The following is a 19,045-nucleotide window of genomic DNA, read 5'->3' as shown; positions in this document are numbered from 1 at the left end:
GTGGGTCCTGGTCACTTCTTTGTGCAAGTCTCCCCCCAACCTCCACCTCTTTCATCCCACGTTCTGGTTCTGTCTGACACCAAACCTGTCTGTCAGTTTTAACCCTGAATCTACTGTAAAGCTCAGAGTTGTGGTTCCAGGTTATCCCAGAGTAGGGACACTGAGGTAGAAGGGTTAGTTCCTGGGAAGCCTGGTCTACTAAGAGGACATCATTCCTCGCTTCCAAAAATCCTATGTCGCCATCTTATGACTAAACTTGGGAATTGCGCTCTGGTCTGGTTTCCACCCTGTGCTAGGGATTTAACATGGGTGGGTGCTACACAAGCAACAAAACTAATATTCTTCCCTCCCCTGTCCATCCTTTCCGTCCATCTGTCCGTCTGTATGTCTCTCTCATCTATCTGTCCATCTGTCTCTATCTGTCTATCTGTCTGTCTGCCAATCTGTCAGTCTGTCAGTTGACACAGTGTCTCACACCATGTAGTCCTGGCTAGACTGGAACTCCCCATGTAGACCAGGCTAGCCTCAGATTCACGGTGATGTCAGAATTAAAGGTGTGCCCCAGCACACCCAGCTTACTTTACTTTTTATTTTGAGACAAGTTTACGTGAAATTTATCCAGGCTCCCTTTGAACTCAGTCAAGTCTTAAACCTACCAATCCTTCTGAGCAACTGAGTAGCTGGAGTGACAGACCAGTGCCACCAGGCACAGGCTGGCTTCTGCTCTTAACCCCTAATTCTCCAATGTGCAACAAAGGCAGATGTTTACGAAACATCTGGCCACATCGCCTCTCTGCTGAAATCCCCCTGGCCCTGGTGTCCCCACCACATAGTGCCCTCCCCACCGTTTCTCAGGTGTCACGGTCACACTCTGTCCTTGTCTCCCCCATTAGGCTTTCATTGGAAGAGCGGGGTCTCCAACACCTAATGCGTCGGAGCCAATAGTGTGGAACGAGCATCATGCTGGCTTAATTGTCCACTCGACACAATCTAGAATCAGAACGGTGTCTCAGTGGGTAATTATCTTGATTACATTAATTGATGTAGGGAGATCCTGCCGCTTGGGCTATTCGAGTCCCTGGGAAGGGGATTTGGAACTGTATAAGAATGAAAACATCTAGAGACATGGCTCAGAGGTGAACAGTACTTGCTGCTCAGGTGGGAACTCAGGCTCCAGCAGATGTGATATCCTCTTTCAGCCTTCATGGTCACCCGCATACCCGTGTGTGTGCATACAGACAGACACACACACATATAAACCTGGAGGGGGTGGGGGGCGTTCGAGAGAGAGAAAGGGCACCAGCATGCATACGCTCACTGTTCTCAGCTGTGGTTGCAGGATGGACAGTTCTCTGAAGTTTCTGTTGCTGTGACTTCTCTGCCCTGATTACCTGTGACCTGGAATAACCTGAGATAGCCCCCTTTGCCGAGCATGGTGGCGCACACCTTTAATCCCAGCACTCAGGAGACAGGGGCAGGTGGATTTCTGAGTTCCAGGCCAGTCTGGTCTCTGGAGCGAGTTCCAGGACAGCCAGGGCTACACAGAGAGATCCCGTCTCAAGCAGAAACAAAAAGTGACAATGACAACGATAACATCAAAACAATAAATAAAAACAGTAAGTGCTTCTCCCCTCGGCTGCTTTTGACAGGGCATTCCTACCAGAGCATCAGGAAAGGAAACGAACGGGACAAGTCCTCCGAGTTCCTGCCTCCAGCCAGGATATTAGACCGGAGACACTGTGGGTTGAGGACACTCTGAACTGCCTGTTGTGGTGCCGTTCTCCACCTCAGACGGTTGCCCCTCTCCCTCCTTTTGGCTGGCCTCTCTCCAACCAATATAAGCCCAGGCTAGAGGCTGGAGAGAAGTCATGCCTTTCATGTCAGGCCTTGCAGCCAGCTGGTCCCTGAAGCCCCTGGGACCCCATGGTGTCACCCAAGCCTTATGTGCTGTTCTCTTAGCAGTGCTGGTCACGATGAACGTGGTTCTGGGTAAGTGGCTCCAGGGCAGTGGTTCTCCACCTTCATGATGCTTCAACCCTTTAATACAGTTCCTCATGGTGTGGTGACCCCAACCATAACATTATTTTTTTTTGCTACTTCATGACTATAATTTTGTTACTGTTATGAATTAATGTAAATATAGGATATGTGACCCTTGGGAAAGGGTCATCTGGCCTCCAGAGGGGTCGTGTCGCACAGGTTGAAAAGCACTGCTCCAAGGGTCAGAAGGGTTACCAGGCCAGGTAGGTGGAGAAACTCTGGTTTCCTCACAGGTCCAATACTTCTGTCCATAACGTACAGATTAAACCGCGGCAGGCACCATACCATGGGCCATGTGGGAATGTCCGGGGGCTGCGATGACTGATGGTCACCCCAAAGGAGAGCTCTCTTGGGTCAGCCTCATTGCTGTACCAACAACAGTGTTCTGGAGATACCGAAGGGACCTTCTCCAGTTCCAAGGGCAACACAGAATAGGGAGGACTGGGGTTGTGCCAGACTCTCATCAGCCAGAATCCACAAGGCAGAGTGACAGCGTGCTAACCTCAGCTGGTGGCCAAGCGTTTGCGGTACACTAAGCCATCTGCTAGTCCTGGGCTCTTAGCATGTGGAGTGGACCAGGTGCCAGGGAAGAGGGGGCTTCAGACGCAGGCAGCTCAGCTGGTGACTAAACAGGCGGGGCCTTTGATAGCTAAAATTCAACATGAGCCTGTCCAGGGACCAGACTACAGAGTAAGGCAGGTAGTCAGGGCTATGGGGGTCTCCTGTCTACAGGACACAGACTCTGACTTCTCACCTCTGAAGATCACATAGTAAAAAAAGCATGTTCCAGCTGGGCAGTGGTGGGGCAACGCCTTTAGCCCCAGTGTCCTGGAGGTAAAGGCAGGAGGATCTCTCAAGTTCAACGCCATCCTGGTCTATAGCGCGAGTTCCAGGACAGCCAGGGCTACATGAAGAAACTCTTGAAAAACTGAATTAAAAAAAAGAAAAAGAAGAAAAGAAAGCACGCTCACTGGTGGCAGTCCTAGTATTCGGGCAAGAAGGTAGAAAACCGGGCAAGGCTATGATACTGAGACCTAGAGTGTGTGTGTGTGATGCTTAAAAGAGAAGGCAGAGGGCTAGAGAGATGGCTCAGTGGCTAAGAACACTGGCTGCTGTCCCAGAGGTCCAGAGTTCAAATCCCACCAACTATATGCAGTTCCCAACCATCTATAAAGGGATCTGCTCTCTTCTGGCCTGTAGGTATACATGCAGAAAGATCATTCCTACAAAGACGGATGAACAGACAGACAGACAGAGACACTACATTTCTTCAATCCTAACACATGATTTCAATCCTAGCACTTGGATTGGATGAGATACCAAACAATTAAGTCATAGAGGAAAGACTATTCTGACAGGGCTGGATGGACAGCCTCAGCTTCTCCTGTAAACATAAATTAGGCTTATGGAATGCTGGATACACGTTATATATCCAAATATATGCCAAATGGATACATTTCTTTGGGGGTATGACAGAATGGAGGTCTGGTTTTTTGTTGTTGTTCTGATAACTTTTTTGAGATCGATCTCACTCTATGTAGCTCTGGCTGTGGCCTGCTACTGTGTAAACCAGGCTAGTCTTGAACTCGGAGACCTGCCCAACCCTGCCCTTGAGTGTGGGCTTAAAGAGGAGCTCAGAGCAGTGAGTTGTAATGAGCTCGGTTATGGCGGATGGCTTTAGAGAGGCAGAGGTTTTATGGCTGCAGAGCAGGAACAGCTCGCTTGGAATGAAGCATGGGACTGGTCTTCATTCTAGGCGATAATCTTCTTGACATCCCCTCCCAGTCACCTCCACTAAACCAGTACCTGCATTGCTACCGATGTCTCCTGGAGACAGAAGAGTTGGGCTGCCTTCTGGGGTCTGACACTTGCCTCACACCTCTGGGCAGCACCTGCGTCACCCTGCACATAAAGAACAGTAAGCGGACTCCCTCCCTCCCGCCTTGGGCCATCTTCCTGCCAGGCCTCTTGCCAGTGTCCTGTGCTACACACCAAGTCTTGTTCCCACTGCCCTTGGGCATTCCAGAACTTTCTGTCAGATCCACAGCAGTCTTTCCTCCTCAGCTCATAGCCGACTGCCTCCCACTTTCCTGCACTGTCCAGCCTTGAAGGGCCCTGGCCTGCCCTGAGTGGTCAGCATCCTCTGCTGGAACATACTCTTCTGCTCCTGGCCTTGCTGACACTTAAGGGCTCGTCCGGCAAGGATCCATCCTTTGTTATGGGATTATAGGGGACCCCTGTCTGCTTCCCTGGCTTTCACTAGCAGCCTCAGACTTCTTCCCAGCCCAGAATGGTTCACCCCCCCCAAAAAAAAAAAAATTCTCCTCGTCAACTCATCTGTAGGCCTGCATTCAGAGGTCTCCATCACTCCTGCTTGGAGGACTGATGGATGGCACCTCCTCGTTCCCCTTCTTACCCAACCCGTCACCTTTACTAAATTAATAGATACTCAGTGTGGACCACGTGGAGGCCACATCGGAGCTGGTGCATCCTCTGAAGTGGGCATCACTGCCTCCATTTAACAGGGGGGCAGGGGGGGGGGGAAGTGCAGAGAGAGCCAGAGCTTTGCCCGAGTCTCACTGGTGGTGGCTGCAGAAACGATCCCCTTTTCCTTTTCTTTTAGGCCCACAATTACACCATGTAGCCCAGGCTAATCTTAAATTCCTGATCCTCTTGCTTCCTCTTCCCAAGAGTCATGATCTCAGGAATGCACCCAAGAACCGGGCAGGGGATGGTGCTCTTGATTAACGGCTGCCTTCATTGGCCACCTTTTTTTTTTTTCTCCCCCCGGAGCTGGGGACCAAACCCATGGCCTTGCGCTTGCTAGGCAAGTGCTCTACCCTGAGCTAAATCCCCAACCCCCATTGGCCACCTTTCAATACACAGTCTCTGTCTTCTGCACTGGGTGGAATCCCGGCCAGAGCAAGTGGGGCTACTGCTTTGCCACTGTACTCTAAACATTTTTTAAAAAATATTTCACTATGCAGCCCAGGCTGGCCTCAAACTTGATTCTCCTACTTCGAACTCTCAGTGTTAGGGTTTCATGTGTGTGAGCCCACAGGCCTGACTTGTTTACACTTTATTGGGTATTTTGAGATAGGCTCTCTATAGCCCACGCTCCCTAGGTCTTCTGCAATCTCTTTCGCCGGTGCAGCTAGGACTCAAGCTCCGGACTTGTGCCTGCGTTCTACCACTGAGCTGCACAGCACCGTCCTACCCTGTTCTGCTGTAGAAAACCACACCCTGTCTGCAGCCCGCCTTGAGTACACCTCCATGTCTTTCTCCTCATGGTCCAGGAGGGTCCGTCTCTCCCCACACGGTCACAACTTCAGATCCTTCTATCTCCCCAAGAAAAGCTTCCGTGCCCAAGGCTCGCCGGCCATCCCATTTCTGTCCAATTCTCTGTGGCTTTCTGTCGGTTCAGGGAAGGGTGCCGGGGTTGGTGATGATATCTGTGTGGACTGAGGGTGCGTTTGGGGGCTCTGTGTCTGTGGCCCCTCCCTAGGCAGCGGTTTTAATGTCATGGTGAGCGACTGCCGCAACAAGGAGCAGATGGTGGATTGCTCCTATACTCGGGCTTCCCCTGTGTTCGGCTTTTGGATATTCTATCAGTGCTGCTTCCTGGACTTCTGCAACAACCCGAAGAACAGAAAGAACACTATGCACTAGGACAGCAGGAACCAGCCGCGTCCGTCCAGCCGCCCTCCGGATTTCCATCTGAGCCCTTCCGGGGACGACTCCAAAACCCTCACAGTAGCCCTCCCTGACTCTCGTATCCTCGGCCTCACGCTGGCCTCCCCTCTCTGTCCCTACCCACAATGCTCTCCTACCTTCATTTTGTCCAGCCCCCTCTTTTGTCCAAAGTACCCAGGCGTTCCCCCAAAATAAAACAGTATGCAAAGTGGTTTTTTTTTTTTGTCTCCTCTGATGGAGGTGAAGCTACCCAATCATGGGGCTCCTCTACTGACCCAGCCCTGGACGTATACAATTGAAGAGGGACTGGAAGGCCTTATTTGGTGAAGGCTGGGCTGGTTAGGTATCCCGAGAGACACTGTTAGACCAGAGCTGCGTGGGGGGGGGAGAGGTCCAGAGGCTATATTGGCAGGATGTAGAGTATGAGAGATAAGGTAGGTTGGTCCAGGGAGGAGGGGTGCCTGAGGACACGAGGCTCATGAAAACCAAGGAACCTTCTCTCTGACTCCCGGGTTTAGTGTCCCTTCCTAAACCCGTCTCTTGGTGTGACTACATAAATCTGACCAGGGTAAATCTGGAGAGTGTGGGTTTACTGTATACCCCTCACTGACCTCCCACTCCAGGTTCTCCCTCCTCCGTTTCCCAAGTGTTAACATCACAGTGTGGTAGCATCACGAGCTGCTGGGAGTAGCGTCTGCCCACGCAGGCGTGCTCAGCAAGGGCACGAGAGCAGCACTGGCTGCCGGCAAAGGCTTCTGCTGACTGAATAGCTTCCTCTAGTGTGTTTGTGACAAGCTTTTGCTTTGCTGGGAAGGTTTAGGACAGGCTGCTACATATGCTAGCTCATGCATCCAATCTCAGTATTAAGAAGGCTGAGGCAGGATGGCCTTGAGATCAAGGCCAGCCTGGACTAGCCTAAGGCTGAATCGCAGAAAGCCAAAACAAACCCAAAAGCTCTATGTTTGTGCCCCTAGGCACACATACCTGCACATGCATGATCTGGATCATGAGGTTTTCCACCTCCAGCACAGGTGACCACTTCAAACTACAGGACTGACGTACCCAGGCAGCAGAGCAAAGGGGAGTGACCCTCTTCCTGCAGGGCAGGATCTAGCACTGGGCTGTGAGGGGTGAGCTTGACTGCAGTCACCTGGAAGTGCTCGTAACACCTGGATGACCTACTCGTCCTCCATTGAATAATAAGAGAGTTATGCAAATCACCCACGAGTGATTTCTCTGTGCTTGAAAATTTCCCATTTATTATTTGAGACAAATGTGTGGCTTTGGGTGGAATTCACTATGTAGACCAGGCTGGAATCAAACTCAGGAGATCCACCTGCCTTGCTTCCCAAGCGCAGGGATCAAAGGCGTGCACCGCCTCTGCTTGATTAAGAAGGTGCCAGGACCCTTGAAATGAACTCGCTCGCTCACTATACCCGGACACGGACTTGAGCTTCTTCTCAGGTGAAAACATGGCACCGCGAGTTGGCTTAACGATCCAGGCTTTTTTTTTTTTTTTTTTTTTTTTTGGTTCTTTTTTTCAGAGCTGGGGACCGAACCCAGGGCCTTGCGCTTCCTAGGTAAGCGCTCTACCACTGAGCTAAATCCCCAGCCCCCAGGCTTTGTTTTTTAAAGATATATATATGTGTGTGTGTGTGTGTGTGTGTGTGTATGTATATATGTATGTATATATATATGTGTATATATGTATATAATGTATATGTGTGTATGTATATATATAATACACACACACATATATATATGTATATGTGTGTATATATATATATATATATATATACATATATATATATATATATATACACACACACACACTGTACCTGAGTTCAGAAGGTCATCGGATCCCATTACAGATGGTTGTGAGCCATCTTGTGGTTGCTGGGATTTGAACTCAGGACCTCTGGAAGAGCAGTCAATGCTCTTAATCACTGAGCCATCTCTCCAGTCCAACGTTCCAGGTTTTGAAGGTTATGGTTGAAGTGGGGCAACTGCCTTCATGCTTTGGTCTTTAGCTAAGCAGAGGGAGGGGAAGGATGTGGCTTTTAGGGTAATTTGAAAGGAAGCCTTAAAGACCAAATAGAGTGGGTAGGGTTTGGATATCCTGTCTGAATCCCACACTTAACTCTTTGACCTGGTTACACCTGCCCACAACTGAAACACACGCACACGCACACACCACCGAACATTATGACAGATTTTTGCCAAGTTCTGGTTTATTATAGAGGAAACATGGGAGCCGCTGCAACCCCTCACCAGGCAGGCAGGCAGTAAGGTGAAATGGGGTCGCCGCGCCAGATGTCCAGGCACCCTTTGACCTTCCTGCTGAAGCCTGGCACTGAGTCTTAGGTGTGGCATATGACCAGACTGAGGGTACCTGAAGACCGGGACACTCATACGGGAACACTGTCAGGTCAGCCTGGGCAGAAGCCATCTTTAAATTCTTGAATAGGAGGGAGACAAACCAGCAGCCAGACCTGGGGCCACTACAGAAGCTGGCCATGGAGAGCAGAAGGAAGCCTAGGAGATTACAGGTATCAGGATTTGAGTGCTCGCAGATCTGGGCAGCTCAAAGGACGAGGCTCCCAGCCAGAGCAGAATCTGGGAAGGGGGATGGGACATGTCAGGGTCTAGCCTGGGGAAGAACCAGAAGTCCTGAACTGTTGAGGAACAAGTATATTTTGCGCAGGTCGGCAATGGACAAGCCCAGCCCCGGGGGCAGAATGAGAGAGTCCGGGCCCTCAGACACCTTATGAGTGTGGAGGTCAGGCTGAAACAGAGGGAGGTGCAGGGCCTGGTAGAACTGTTTTATCTGAGACTCAGAGAGGGGCACACCCAGATGGTTTCCTGGGGGCCCAGGCAGAGTGCTCTGGTGCTGGGCACTGGACCAGGAGTTGCAGTAATCATACTGGCAGCAATTAACCCTATACCAGTAGTCTGAGTAGTAGATGACGTGATTTTCTTGACACCGGAAGGAGTGGTGCTGTCCACAGCCCCGTACGTGGAAGCGAACCTTAACATCTAGAGGAGAGGGGACAGTTATAATCCTGGTTAACAGCTTCCCACGGTCCCCGAACCTAACTCTTCCCGCACTCACGCAGACCTCGTTTTATTTCGTGGAGGGGGAAAAGAAAAAAATAACCAGCTCACTTGTCTGCACACCCTCCCTCCACCCTTCAAAGATAACTCTCGTCCTTGAGTGGCCCAAACCACCCTTATGTTGAGGAGACCAAGCCACACTGCTCTACCGTCAGCCCTTTCCTGGGGCTTGGCTCACTCTGATAGATGGTGATCACCATGCATGGCGAGGAAGAGCTGATGGTGCACTTTTCTGACCCAGAAATGCAGCCTATCGAAGGGTCTTCTAAGAAGCACAGGTGGCAGGTACGGACGCTGGCGACCGGAGCTTGGCGCAGAGAACAAAGGAGACGGAACCAGGAGGTCTTTCAAGCACACCCAGGACCAGCTCTCCCCACTCTTTCCAGACCCTGGCCTTACTTACCCTTCCCCAAGGCAAAGCCCACCATGGTCAGCACATGGACAAGCACACAGGCCCTCATTATGGAATTTCAGGGGAGAGGAGCAACTCCCGTGGAGTAGCCCACAGCCCCACCTTCCTGGGATCACACTCCTTGATCTTCAGAGGCAGAATGGGTTAGACAGGCAGTCTGAGCAGAAACTGCTGTGGGTGCAGAGGTGCACTCCTGTCTGAGGCAGGGTCCTGACCAGAGGAGGAAGTTATCTATTGGCAGGAAGAATGGCCCGTCCTCACCCACACTGTCTGGTTTCCCATGTGGGCCACAGCCGAGTACCAGCTGGCTTTATCAGGTGTCTTCATCCCAGACACTGCCTTGAAAGGCCCATACCCCCACCTCAGGGACCACGGCTTAGTCTGTCTCTGGCACTGCCTGCTGTCCACCTACACAGCAGGGTTGGTCCCCATTATTCGGGGAGAGGTTGGCCAGAGACAAGCCTCCCCAACCTTTCCAGATGTGTCTCTGTGTCTCGGCTCTCCCAGCAGGGGGCACACAGACACCACTGAGCAACTGGGACTCTTTGCCTCCTCTACAGCTCTATTTGCTGAGGGGTAGAGCCCCTTTAGCAGCACAGCTGAGGGAACTTCCCATGAAGCCCCCACAGCAGACACAGCCAGAGCCCAAAGGGAGCAGGTCTTCTCCAGCCTTTGAAACCTTTCTTCTCAGTCTGGTACTTGACCCGACCCAACCTAGAACGCTGCTCTGATACACTATAAATACCTCCAGATCCATGAGGCACCAACCTGGGCTGCTTCCAACCTAGGGAGGACAGACTAGACCTTGCGGTCCCTGGAGTCCAGCAACCACCCCTTCCGTTCCTCAGCCCTTCCCTAGCAGCACGCAGCAGGAGACAAGCTCATAGCCTTTTCTTCCTTTATTTCATATCCCCACCACAGTAACAATTCCTTTAATTTAAACTAAAAACCATAGACTTCCTGAAAGGGTGGCAGCGGAGGGACGGTGGTGTCACAGGCAGAGGAGGTGGGAGGGCACTCAGCGAATCGTCTTGACTGGGCTCTTGAAGTTGCTGGCGGCTTGGAGCTGCAGCTGGTAGGCCATTGGATGGATCTTGAAACCGTAGAGCCTGGTGGGGGAGGTCAGAGAGGGAGCACGGTAAGCTCTCTGCTGGCCCTGCCAGCGGTGGTCACCCACCTCTACTCCAGCCTCCTCCTCATATCTTCTCAACAGGACAATTTCCTCGCACATGAATACATGAACTATGCCTCTTTCTCTCATTGGGGAGGAGCTTGTTTTTCAAGACAGGGGTCCCATGTCTAACAGAGCCTTGGCCTCGAACCCAGAGATCTGCCTGCCGCTGCCTCCCAGTGTGCAACCATACCCAGCTTAAACAATGTGCCCTAAACATCCACTAAAATTAAAATTCCAGGCTAGGTACTGGCCTGTCTCATTTACAGCTCGAGGTCATCTTAGCCAACAAAGACCCTGCCAGACACCCCCTGCGCCCCTGACACCTGTGCCAAACCAACCAAAGAGCCATAGTAAAAGTACAGCTGAGGGAGAGAGCTCAGCAGTTACGCTGGGTTAAACCCACAACCCACACTTGAAGTCTCACATTTAAGAAGCTACAAGATCAGTACCTGTACAGGATGGAACCCTTCCTTCCCGCATACAGTAAAAATAAGGTCCAGGATGATAAGCCATGCTACCACAACGCCCGAGGACGTGGGGGAAAAGGCTGAACACCCAAGACGGCAACAGCCACAGCCACGATTTAGACAGTCAAGTGCCACACACCTAAGAATGTTGCTAGGGAGGTAAAACTAGCATCCCTGGTTCACAGATAAGGGACACCCGAGCAATCACATGACTTCCCCATCGCTAGCAGGAAGAACCCTGACTTTGGAATGGTCAGGCCTAAAGAAAAGCCATTCTTGTTCTCAACTCTCTCCAGTCCTCGGGTGACTCTGAGCCTCTGTGACTGTCTCTGCTCCCACCTGGGCACAAACTGGTTGGCCGGCCGCTTGGGCCGGTACTCGGGATGCACCATGAAGAGCATGTGAGGGAAACCAGTGCCGAAGTATGCGCCATCCGTGTGGTGGTGCCTAGAGGACTTGGGTGTGTACACGTCCATGCACTTGGGGCAGTAGAGCTTCACCATGGCCTCTCCTGGGATGTCCGAAAGGCCTGGGAGATAGAAAGCCAGAATGCAGACCAGGAGTCCCCAACTCTCCCCAGCCTCCCACAGGACTCAGGCACTGTGTACACCAAGCCAGCTTCTTGCAGGACGGCCAGAGAGTGCCCTCCTCCCATAAACACTCACCGATGGGAAGCATCGGCTGGTTCTCACAGTATACTCGAGGACAGTAGCCAAAGTCTCCTTGCTGGTACTTTTCCAACTGACATGTATAAAACAGAAGGGAGTGGTCGGTGAGTGCGTAGGCAATCTCAACGCACTCCCGGTTCCCCCACGCCTCCCGAGTCTGACTAGAAGCCCCTTCTGTGGAGACAGGCCCTCCAACCCCTCAGGTGCTTTTCCTTCGTGGGGCCGGCTGCAGAGCACAGGGCTGTTTGCCATGTGTCCCCTGCAAACTCCTTTTTCTGGTTTCATCTCCCTTCCTGAAAACACCACCTTCAATGGGACCCTCAGTGGCCCTGCCCTGGGCATCTCCCTCTCTCCTCTTCCCCAGCCTCTGACTCATGCACCCTTCCCCTCCTGTAGAAGTAGCAGGAGCAGAGCCTCACCATTTGTGCAATGCCCCGGTTGGTGAGGATGTAGCGGGCGTGGATCAACCCATAGAGCATCTCGGCCGCCTGCTCAATCAAGTCACTCTGGTTGGGGTTGTCTTCCAGCTCTTCATCTGAAATGTGGGGCGGCCACTTGTTTAGCTTCCCTAGGTATCCCTACCTTACCTGCAGTACCTGTTCCTAAGCTCGCCCTACCCACCATCCATGCATCTGACCCAGAAACCTGGGCTCCTGACTCCTCTACAAGGTCAAGACCCTCAGCGCAGCCTCTCTGTATGCCTTAGTCTCTGCCTAAGTCCCTCTCTCCTTCCACAGTAAGTAAATGTAAACACACAACCACAGAGGTGGCCCTCGAGGGCAGCAGAGGGAAAGAGGCAGCACACCAGGCCCAAGAGGAAATCACCATTACAAAACAGCCGAGCTGCTTTCAGAGAGCATCAAGACCAGGCAAGGAATCAAAACAGTGGAGAAGTTAAGCACTGCTGTGTGCCTCTCTCCAGCATGGAAAGCTAGGGCAGGACAGCACGTGGTAAAGTCCAGTTTGGGTTATGAATGGAGGGGCTAGAGGTGGGGGAGGAAACACAGGAGCAAGCGAGAATCAAAAGGAAATTTAGAAATTCAAGAAGCAAGCCAGTCTGTGATTCCAGCACTCAGGAGGCAGAGGCAGACAGATCTCTGTGAGTTCGAGGACAGCCTGGTCTACAGACTGAGTTCTAGGACCGACAAGGCTACCCAGGAAAATCCTGTCTCCACTACCCCTCTCCCCGCAAAAAACAAAACAAAACAAAAACAAACAAACAAACAAACAAACAAACAAAAAAACCCCAACATCAACAAATTCAAGAAGCAAGCAAGCAGAGAGCAGAAGAGAACGGAAACAAAGCACCCACAAGTGCACTCTATCACCAACCCCACAGTCAGCAACAACCCAGGACACACGTTAGTTACCAGGTTCCAGGTCCAAGATCATGTCTAGGGCTTGTCGATAGTGAGGCACCTGCTCATTGAGTCCAGTAAGATTAAATTTGTCCTGGATGTAGTCTTCATCCACCTACAGGGGAGTCAAGGGGTTCAAACCAGTATAGAAAGGCCCGTCATCTTCCCACCTGGGCCCAGGAGATAGTCTTTCCTCAGCCAAGCCACCTCTCATGTTTCCTAGTCCCAGTTCTGCAGAAGTACTCAAGTTTCATAAAAACTGCAGCTCTTTTCTTTAAGGCAAACCAGATCCAGCACACAAAGACATTATTCAGCTTCTGTCCCTCATTTTACAAATTGCATGTGCCCTCTTCTTGGGGACAGCAGACTCCTGAGCTGAAGACCTCGGAATCATGAAGGTCAAGTAGTTTAGTTTCTGAAAGGTATTTATAATTTTCTACCTTAGCACACCGTGCTTTGCACGTTACACAACTTTGACATGAGAGGTTTTAACTGCCCTAATGGTCACCAGAGACACCTCTGTTAGCCATGCATATTGACAAACCCTCACAATACTAGCACTCAGGAGGCGGCCGGTAGGATTGCCAGGAGTTCAAGGCCAGTCTAGTCTGCATAGTGAGCTCGATCGAAATCTGCTCTCAAACGACGTAAAATCAAACATCGAGGGCATGTGGAGTTGGCCGACCTAAACTCACCTCACAGAAGAATTCATTACCACGGAGCCCACAGAACCAGGAAATCCAGGACACCTCCTCAGAGCTACTCATCTTTATGTCCGCTGAGAAAGAAGAGCCTAAGTAAGTGGAGACCAAGCTGTTTCTGGTCTCTTCCCTCCTCCCACACGTTCTCCACAACGACGGATGAATCCGAGTCCAGCCGGGCTTAAAGGATCCCGGCCTCTGAAGCATCTCCAAGCTCCTCTCCTTTAGCTCGGCCCCCCCTTACAGTGTGCTGAGAACGAGTTCCGCTACTTTCCAGAAAATGACAGGTCCTGATCTGTTAGTGTTACCCCCGTCCCTGGCGCTCCTCACGGCCAGGCCCCTCTCCCCTCCATGTCAGCCGCGACAGGGCCCTCGGCTCGGGCTCCCCACCACCGCAGGTGCCTGCATATTCCTGGCGCCTGTCCCAAAGCTCCCGAAGTTCATTTTACCCAACAGAATCGGCCTCTCCTGCCCTCGCAGGGTTGGCGAGGGCACCACACTTCCGTGGGACTCACGAGCGTCCCCACAAGCCGCCTCCTCTCCCCAGGCCCCCCGACCTCCTTCGGCTACCGACCCGGTCACTTCCTTCGTCGCCCCCACATCGAGGAGCACCGACCCGAGTGCCGCGCCCAGGGACCGGCGACTGGGCGCGGAGACAACCCCACACTCACCGGCCGGACGGGGACTGGGACTGGGGCGGGGAAGGGGAGCTGTGCTTCCAAGGAACGGCAGAGACCGCTACAGCGCAAAAAGCCGACCCGGCCGCGGCAGACGAAGTGGGGAGGGGGGGACTGGAAACTGGTGAGGGTTTAGGGGTTGGGGGGGAGAAGAGAGCAACGCGCAGGCGCTAAGGACCGCCCCCCTACCTCCGTGGACGCCGGGAGATGTAGTCCCGTCAGGAGAGAGAAACTGACGAAATGAAGGGAAGGCAAACTACCAATCCCAGGAGGACCCGCGCATGACTCTAGGGCCGCGAGGCCCTAGAGGAAGCCGCCCGGGGGCGGGGCGAACGGAGCGCCACCGGAAGCGGAAGCCTAGCACGGAGTCTTCTCGACCAGGAAGCCTGGGAAATATAGTCTTAGGAGGCTGGCTAGACTACGGGGCTAGCGCCCGGGGTGATTGTCATCCCTACGGTGCTCTCTCGGCGTTGCGCTTTAGTTTTTCTCCCTCCTCCCCGTGCCAGGCCAACCCACTGGACCCTGGCTCTCCTGCCAGGCCCGCGACAGAGCGCGCTCGGGCTCCGGCATGCGCAGAGGTGTGGTGAGGGACTTAGGTCGGGTGTGCTTAGGACGCGCTGAGCTGTGCATACGGCGTGAGAATCTAGACCGCCCTGCGCGCTAACCTGAGGTGGGGCCAGCCATTCTGCCGCTCGTCCCTTTGTACTTCTCCATTTCCTCAGAGCTTGATGGAGCGTCCTGCTGCGGACCCTAACTGTTCTTCAAACCCTGCTCAGAGTAGTGGTGAGGGGTGCCGTGATGTTACTTCATCTCACAGCTCCTCGGCATTCCACAGGTCTCCCCCTCTGTGTCCTCAGAGTCTTTCTGAACGCAGAGGGTGGCCTCCCAGCTCCAGGAAAGGAGCTTGGTGCTGGAGGGACCAGGGCGAGGGTGGCGAAGAGCATTGTGGGGGCGTTATGTAAAAGCAGGACCCCAACCGACAGGTTCCCCCTTGGGTCCTCGCGCTCCTGGGCACGCGATGCTTTACACGGATGCTTGGAAAGGTTCCAGCGCGGGAAACTGAACCTTGTGGGTGTTTTGTTGTTGTTGCTGGTGCGCATGCGTCATGGCTCCCTGTAGCTCTGATTGTATCAACTCTTAGAGATTATGAGAGCGCCATTTTGCGGTACGGAAATGACAGTGCAGCGTCTTTCCCCGAAAGCTTCCGGAATAATGTCACGCCTGTTTTTTATCTGGGAAAAGGAGACCCCCCCTAGATAAGATCGAGCAAGATTTAAAAGGCTGAACTGATATTTTCAAACGGTATGTGTTAGAGGACAGGAAAAATGATTTCAGAGAGAGCCTGGCATTTTTGTAGGAAGATGGGAGTTGAACGCAGGACCCCTAGACCCCTATTCTTGTGGAATATTTTTCCTGTTATCCTTTTTCTTTTCTGTGTTAGAGATAGAACCTAGAATTCTCAAATTCGGGGCGAGCATTCTACCCAGAGACATAGGTACCTACCATGCCCTCCTGAAATTATATTAACATTGTGGCAGGATCAGTTATTCCTGGGTTACATTTTATCCATGAGCCCTGGGCTCTACAGAATCCTAGGTATGAAGTCAGTGTGGGGATGGAAGGTCCATTTTAGTTGTAGGCTGCTGGGCCCCTGGAGGTGGTGCTGGTCTTCACAAGAGCTACCTGAAAGGTAGGCTTGCTTGGCACATCCTCCTGCCTTGCCTGGTCTTCATTTTCTCACTTTTCCCACAGCCATGTCCAAGCCATCCCTCATCACATTCACTCCAGCCACCGACTCCAGTGACCTCTGGAAAGATGGTCAACAGCAAGCACAGCTCGAGAAACCAGAGCCTGTCCTGGATGGGGCCGCAGCCCGGGCTTTCTATGAGGCTCTAATTGCAGAGGAGAGTGGTTCCCCTAAGCCCCGGAGAGCCGAACCGACCAGGGAGAGAAAGAGGAAGAGAAGAAGAACTACCGCAAGGGAGCCTGTAGCAGCAGGGGTCCCGAGACAAGGAAGAGCACTTGAGGATGAAGACAGGGTGACCCAGTGGATCCTGATGGCAGCCCAGAATGGGGATCTGACAGAACTCCGGAGGCTGCTGGAACCCCAAGAGGCAGGGGGAGCTGGAGGGAATATCAATGCTCGTGACGCCTTCTGGTGGACTCCCTTGATGTGTGCTGCTCGAGCGGGCCAGGGCGCTGCCGTGCGCTATCTCCTGGGCCGAGGGGCTGCCTGGGTAGGAGTCTGTGAACTGGGAGGCAGAGACGCGGCTCAGCTGGCAGAAGAAGCAGGCTTCCCTGAGGTAGCCCGCATGGTCAGAGAGAGTCGTGGGGAGACAAGGAGCCCCGAGAACCAGAACCGGTGAGGAGGGAGCCTTTGCTCATGCCCCATCTTTATTGTGTTCTTTCCTGGACACCTCCTACCAAGGGCCGCACAGCAGCTAGTAGGGGCCATTCATCTTCCAGTAGTTCAGTCTTAGAGCGGTAATAGACGTGGCCTTTGTGCGTTTGAATCTGGGTTCCATTTATTTGCAGAGCCAGCCTAAAGTCTGGGAATCTCAGTCCTTGTCTGAACTGAGGATAAGACTCTCTCTCAAAGGGCTGTTTAGATGCAGCAGGTCAGTGTGGAAAGTGTGGACGGTGCTTGCTGCTAGTATGCACTTTCTGAGTATCAGCACCACTCGCTACTCCTGAGAGCTTGAGACCTACCCAACATATTCCAAGTTGTCCCTTCTGGACAAAGGGAGAGGAGATGGCGTAGCTTGGTTAGAGCGCCTGCCTAACACTGGGAAGACCCTGGGGTCCCAAAACAAGATACAATCAAAAAAGGTGCTGCTGAAATCAGGAGAAAGGCATAAGGTGCTCTGCCTGGTGCCTGAACAACTTCCTCCCCTATAACTTATTTCTTTCTCTGCAGATCACCCCCCTCCTCCTCCCAGTTCTGTGAGGACTGTGGTGCCTACTTTGAAGACTCCAACCACCGCACATCTACTGCTCACCTGCTGTCACTGTCTAGGAGACCCCAGCCCTCCAGCCTTCCCCTTGGGGTACCCACTTCCAGTCCTGGCTTCAGACTGCTGCTGAGGGGTGGCTGGGAACCAGGAATGGGGCTAGGACCCCGGGGTGAAGGCCGTGCCAACCCTATTCCCACTGTCCTCAAGAGGGACCAGGAAGGACTGGGCTATAGATCCCCAACCCAACCCCGGGTCACACACTTTGCAGCTCGGGATACCCGGGCTGTGTCTGGGAAAGAGAGAGTTCCTCGAGTCGGCACGCTGAGTCAGAGGGAGAACAGAAGGCGAGAAGAGAAGGACCGGGCCTGGGAGCGAGATCTAAGACTATACATGAACCTCGAGTTCTGACTGACACAGACTGGCCCTCGTCTGTCACTGGCTGGGTGTGGGCCTCTGACTTGGACACTTGGGCTTCCAGACCCTTAGGCCTTGGCTACCGGGCTCTGCTTTTAGAGAAAAGGGTTGAGAGTTGGGAGATAAATAAACTTCCCTCCCTGTGTCGTGTTTACTCTCTTTTTTTTTTTTCTTTTTTTCTTTTTTTCTTTTTTTCGGAGCTGGGGATCGAACCCAGGGCCTTGCGCTTGCTAGGCAAGCACTCTACCACTGAGCTAAATCCCCAACCCTCGTGTTTACTCTCTTGAATGATATAGCAGGGAATTGGAACTAATCTGAGAGTCACTTGGAAGTCTCACCTGAGCCAAAAGGACAAGCTCTCCAGATGACAAAAGAGCCCTTAGTCCCGCTGGCCACATTCTACCCGCTTCTTTTTTTTTTTAAAGATTTATTTATTTATTATATATAAGTACACTGTAGCTGTCTTCAGACACACCAGAAGAGGGCATCAGATCTCTTTACAGATGGTTGTGAGCCACCATGTGGTTGCTGGGAATTGAACTCATGACCTCTGGAAGAGCAGTCGGGTGCTCTTAACCGCTGAGCCATCTCTCCAGCCCTCTACCCGCTTCTTGAAACCCTCTCTGAACTAGAAATTGCCCCACTTGTGCAAAACTCCCCTCTGAGTGTGAGTCTAGGCCAATCCAGTCAAGTCGGTGACTATCCTGGAATTATCTCTGTAGTGTGTCATAACCCAGGTGTGCTATGTGTTAAAAACACTGCAAGCCCTGGAACTCCGTGAGGAAGCCAGCTGTGATGAAATGTAACAGCTGGTGGGAGGGAAGTTGAAAGCCCCAGGGCTAGCTGCCACCAGAGCTCTGACCTCCCAGATGAAGATGACCCCACTCCCCTCCGCCCCCCAGACACAATCTCTCTATGTAGACCAGCCTGGCCTCAAACTCAGGTAAAACCCATGTGACTTTACCTGTATGGGGCATGTAACCTAGGGCTTCATATCTGTTTACTGAGTTGCAATTCCAAGGCTTAAGGCAGCCCTAAGATTCCCATTTCACTCCCTGATATACTTTTCTACATTTCTCTCCCATACTTGGCACCCCCCCACTCCCTTGGGATGCTTAAACGGGAGAGCTAGGAACATAAAAGTATTCAAATCCCTGTCTGGAAGGCCAAAGGGTAGCTGCTTAAGTCATGTGTGGCTTCTGTTATTTACCTTTCTGGACCAGCACTACAAGAAGTCACAGGTGAGAAATGAAGGAATGGCAGGGCTTGTAGGAAAGAACCACAGAGCAGCTAGAGTCCTAACATAAGGGAAGCAGAGGCTAAAGGATCGACTCAAAGCTAGCCTGGGCTATATATGTCCAAGCCTTTACTGA

General features: G+C 52.3%; 4 protein-coding genes across 11 annotated transcripts; 2 read left to right on the top strand and 2 right to left on the bottom strand.

The window, feature by feature from the left end:
• The first annotated feature begins 1,278 nt into the window (after window positions 1-1,278).
• On the top strand, window positions 1,279-6,046 carry Ly6g5c (lymphocyte antigen 6 family member G5C). 2 transcript variants are annotated; one of them, XM_008772716.4, is made up of 3 exons: window positions 1,279-2,019; window positions 3,821-3,958; window positions 5,546-6,046. In XM_008772716.4, exons 1-3 carry the CDS (start codon window positions 1,869-1,871, stop codon window positions 5,707-5,709), a joined length of 453 nt encoding a protein of 150 aa, XP_008770938.1. In that variant the 5' UTR covers window positions 1,279-1,868; the 3' UTR covers window positions 5,710-6,046. The 2 variants fall into 2 exon arrangements, with proteins under 2 accessions (XP_008770938.1, NP_942034.3); NM_198739.3 differs by having other exon boundaries at window positions 1,864-1,989; window positions 3,797-3,958; window positions 5,546-5,943.
• A 1,900-nt stretch (window positions 6,047-7,946) lies between these two features.
• On the bottom strand, window positions 7,947-10,008 carry Ly6g5b (lymphocyte antigen 6 family member G5B). 2 transcript variants are annotated; one of them, NM_001001934.2, is made up of 3 exons: window positions 9,251-9,430; window positions 9,026-9,154; window positions 7,948-8,769 (listed from the first exon to the last, which is right to left on the bottom strand). In NM_001001934.2, the coding sequence occupies exons 1-3, from the start codon at window positions 9,306-9,308 to the stop codon at window positions 8,372-8,374; spliced, it is 585 nt and encodes a 194-aa protein (NP_001001934.1). In that variant the 5' UTR covers window positions 9,309-9,430; the 3' UTR covers window positions 7,948-8,371. The 2 variants fall into 2 exon arrangements, with proteins under 2 accessions (XP_017457211.1, NP_001001934.1); XM_017601722.3 differs by having other exon boundaries at window positions 7,947-8,769; window positions 9,026-10,008.
• A 132-nt stretch (window positions 10,009-10,140) lies between these two features.
• On the bottom strand, window positions 10,141-15,307 carry Csnk2b (casein kinase 2 beta). 3 transcript variants are annotated; one of them, NM_001035238.2, is made up of 7 exons: window positions 14,494-14,561; window positions 13,622-13,704; window positions 12,939-13,041; window positions 11,988-12,103; window positions 11,566-11,641; window positions 11,240-11,429; window positions 10,141-10,368 (listed from the first exon to the last, which is right to left on the bottom strand). In NM_001035238.2, exons 2-7 carry the CDS (start codon window positions 13,691-13,693, stop codon window positions 10,278-10,280), a joined length of 648 nt encoding a protein of 215 aa, NP_001030315.1. In that variant the 5' UTR covers window positions 13,694-13,704; window positions 14,494-14,561; the 3' UTR covers window positions 10,141-10,277. The 3 variants fall into 3 exon arrangements, with proteins under 3 accessions (NP_001030315.1, NP_112283.1, XP_006256143.1); NM_031021.3 differs by lacking the exon at window positions 14,494-14,561 and adding an exon at window positions 14,299-14,417; XM_006256081.4 differs by lacking the exon at window positions 14,494-14,561 and adding an exon at window positions 14,970-15,307 and having other exon boundaries at window positions 10,144-10,368.
• On the top strand, window positions 14,664-17,831 carry Gpank1 (G patch domain and ankyrin repeats 1). Of its 4 annotated transcripts, XM_039098997.2 has the most exons (4): window positions 15,233-15,372; window positions 16,057-16,666; window positions 16,840-16,922; window positions 17,222-17,357. In XM_039098997.2, the coding sequence occupies exons 1-3, from the start codon at window positions 15,336-15,338 to the stop codon at window positions 16,880-16,882; spliced, it is 690 nt and encodes a 229-aa protein (XP_038954925.1). In that variant the 5' UTR covers window positions 15,233-15,335; the 3' UTR covers window positions 16,883-16,922; window positions 17,222-17,357. The 4 variants fall into 4 exon arrangements, with proteins under 4 accessions (XP_006256138.1, NP_001029329.1, XP_038954925.1 ...); XM_006256076.5 differs by lacking the exons at window positions 15,233-15,372; window positions 16,840-16,922 and adding an exon at window positions 14,664-14,882 and having other exon boundaries at window positions 17,222-17,826; NM_001034157.2 differs by lacking the exons at window positions 15,233-15,372; window positions 16,840-16,922 and adding an exon at window positions 14,788-14,974 and having other exon boundaries at window positions 17,222-17,831.
• Window positions 17,832-19,045: the final 1,214 nt, after the last annotated feature.

The sequence above is a fragment of the Rattus norvegicus genome, chromosome 20, assembly GCF_036323735.1.
Source record: "Rattus norvegicus strain BN/NHsdMcwi chromosome 20, GRCr8, whole genome shotgun sequence".
In the NCBI taxonomy this organism is placed as follows: domain Eukaryota; kingdom Metazoa; phylum Chordata; class Mammalia; order Rodentia; family Muridae; genus Rattus; species Rattus norvegicus.
This window is presented reverse-complemented; position numbering and strand designations above follow the sequence as displayed.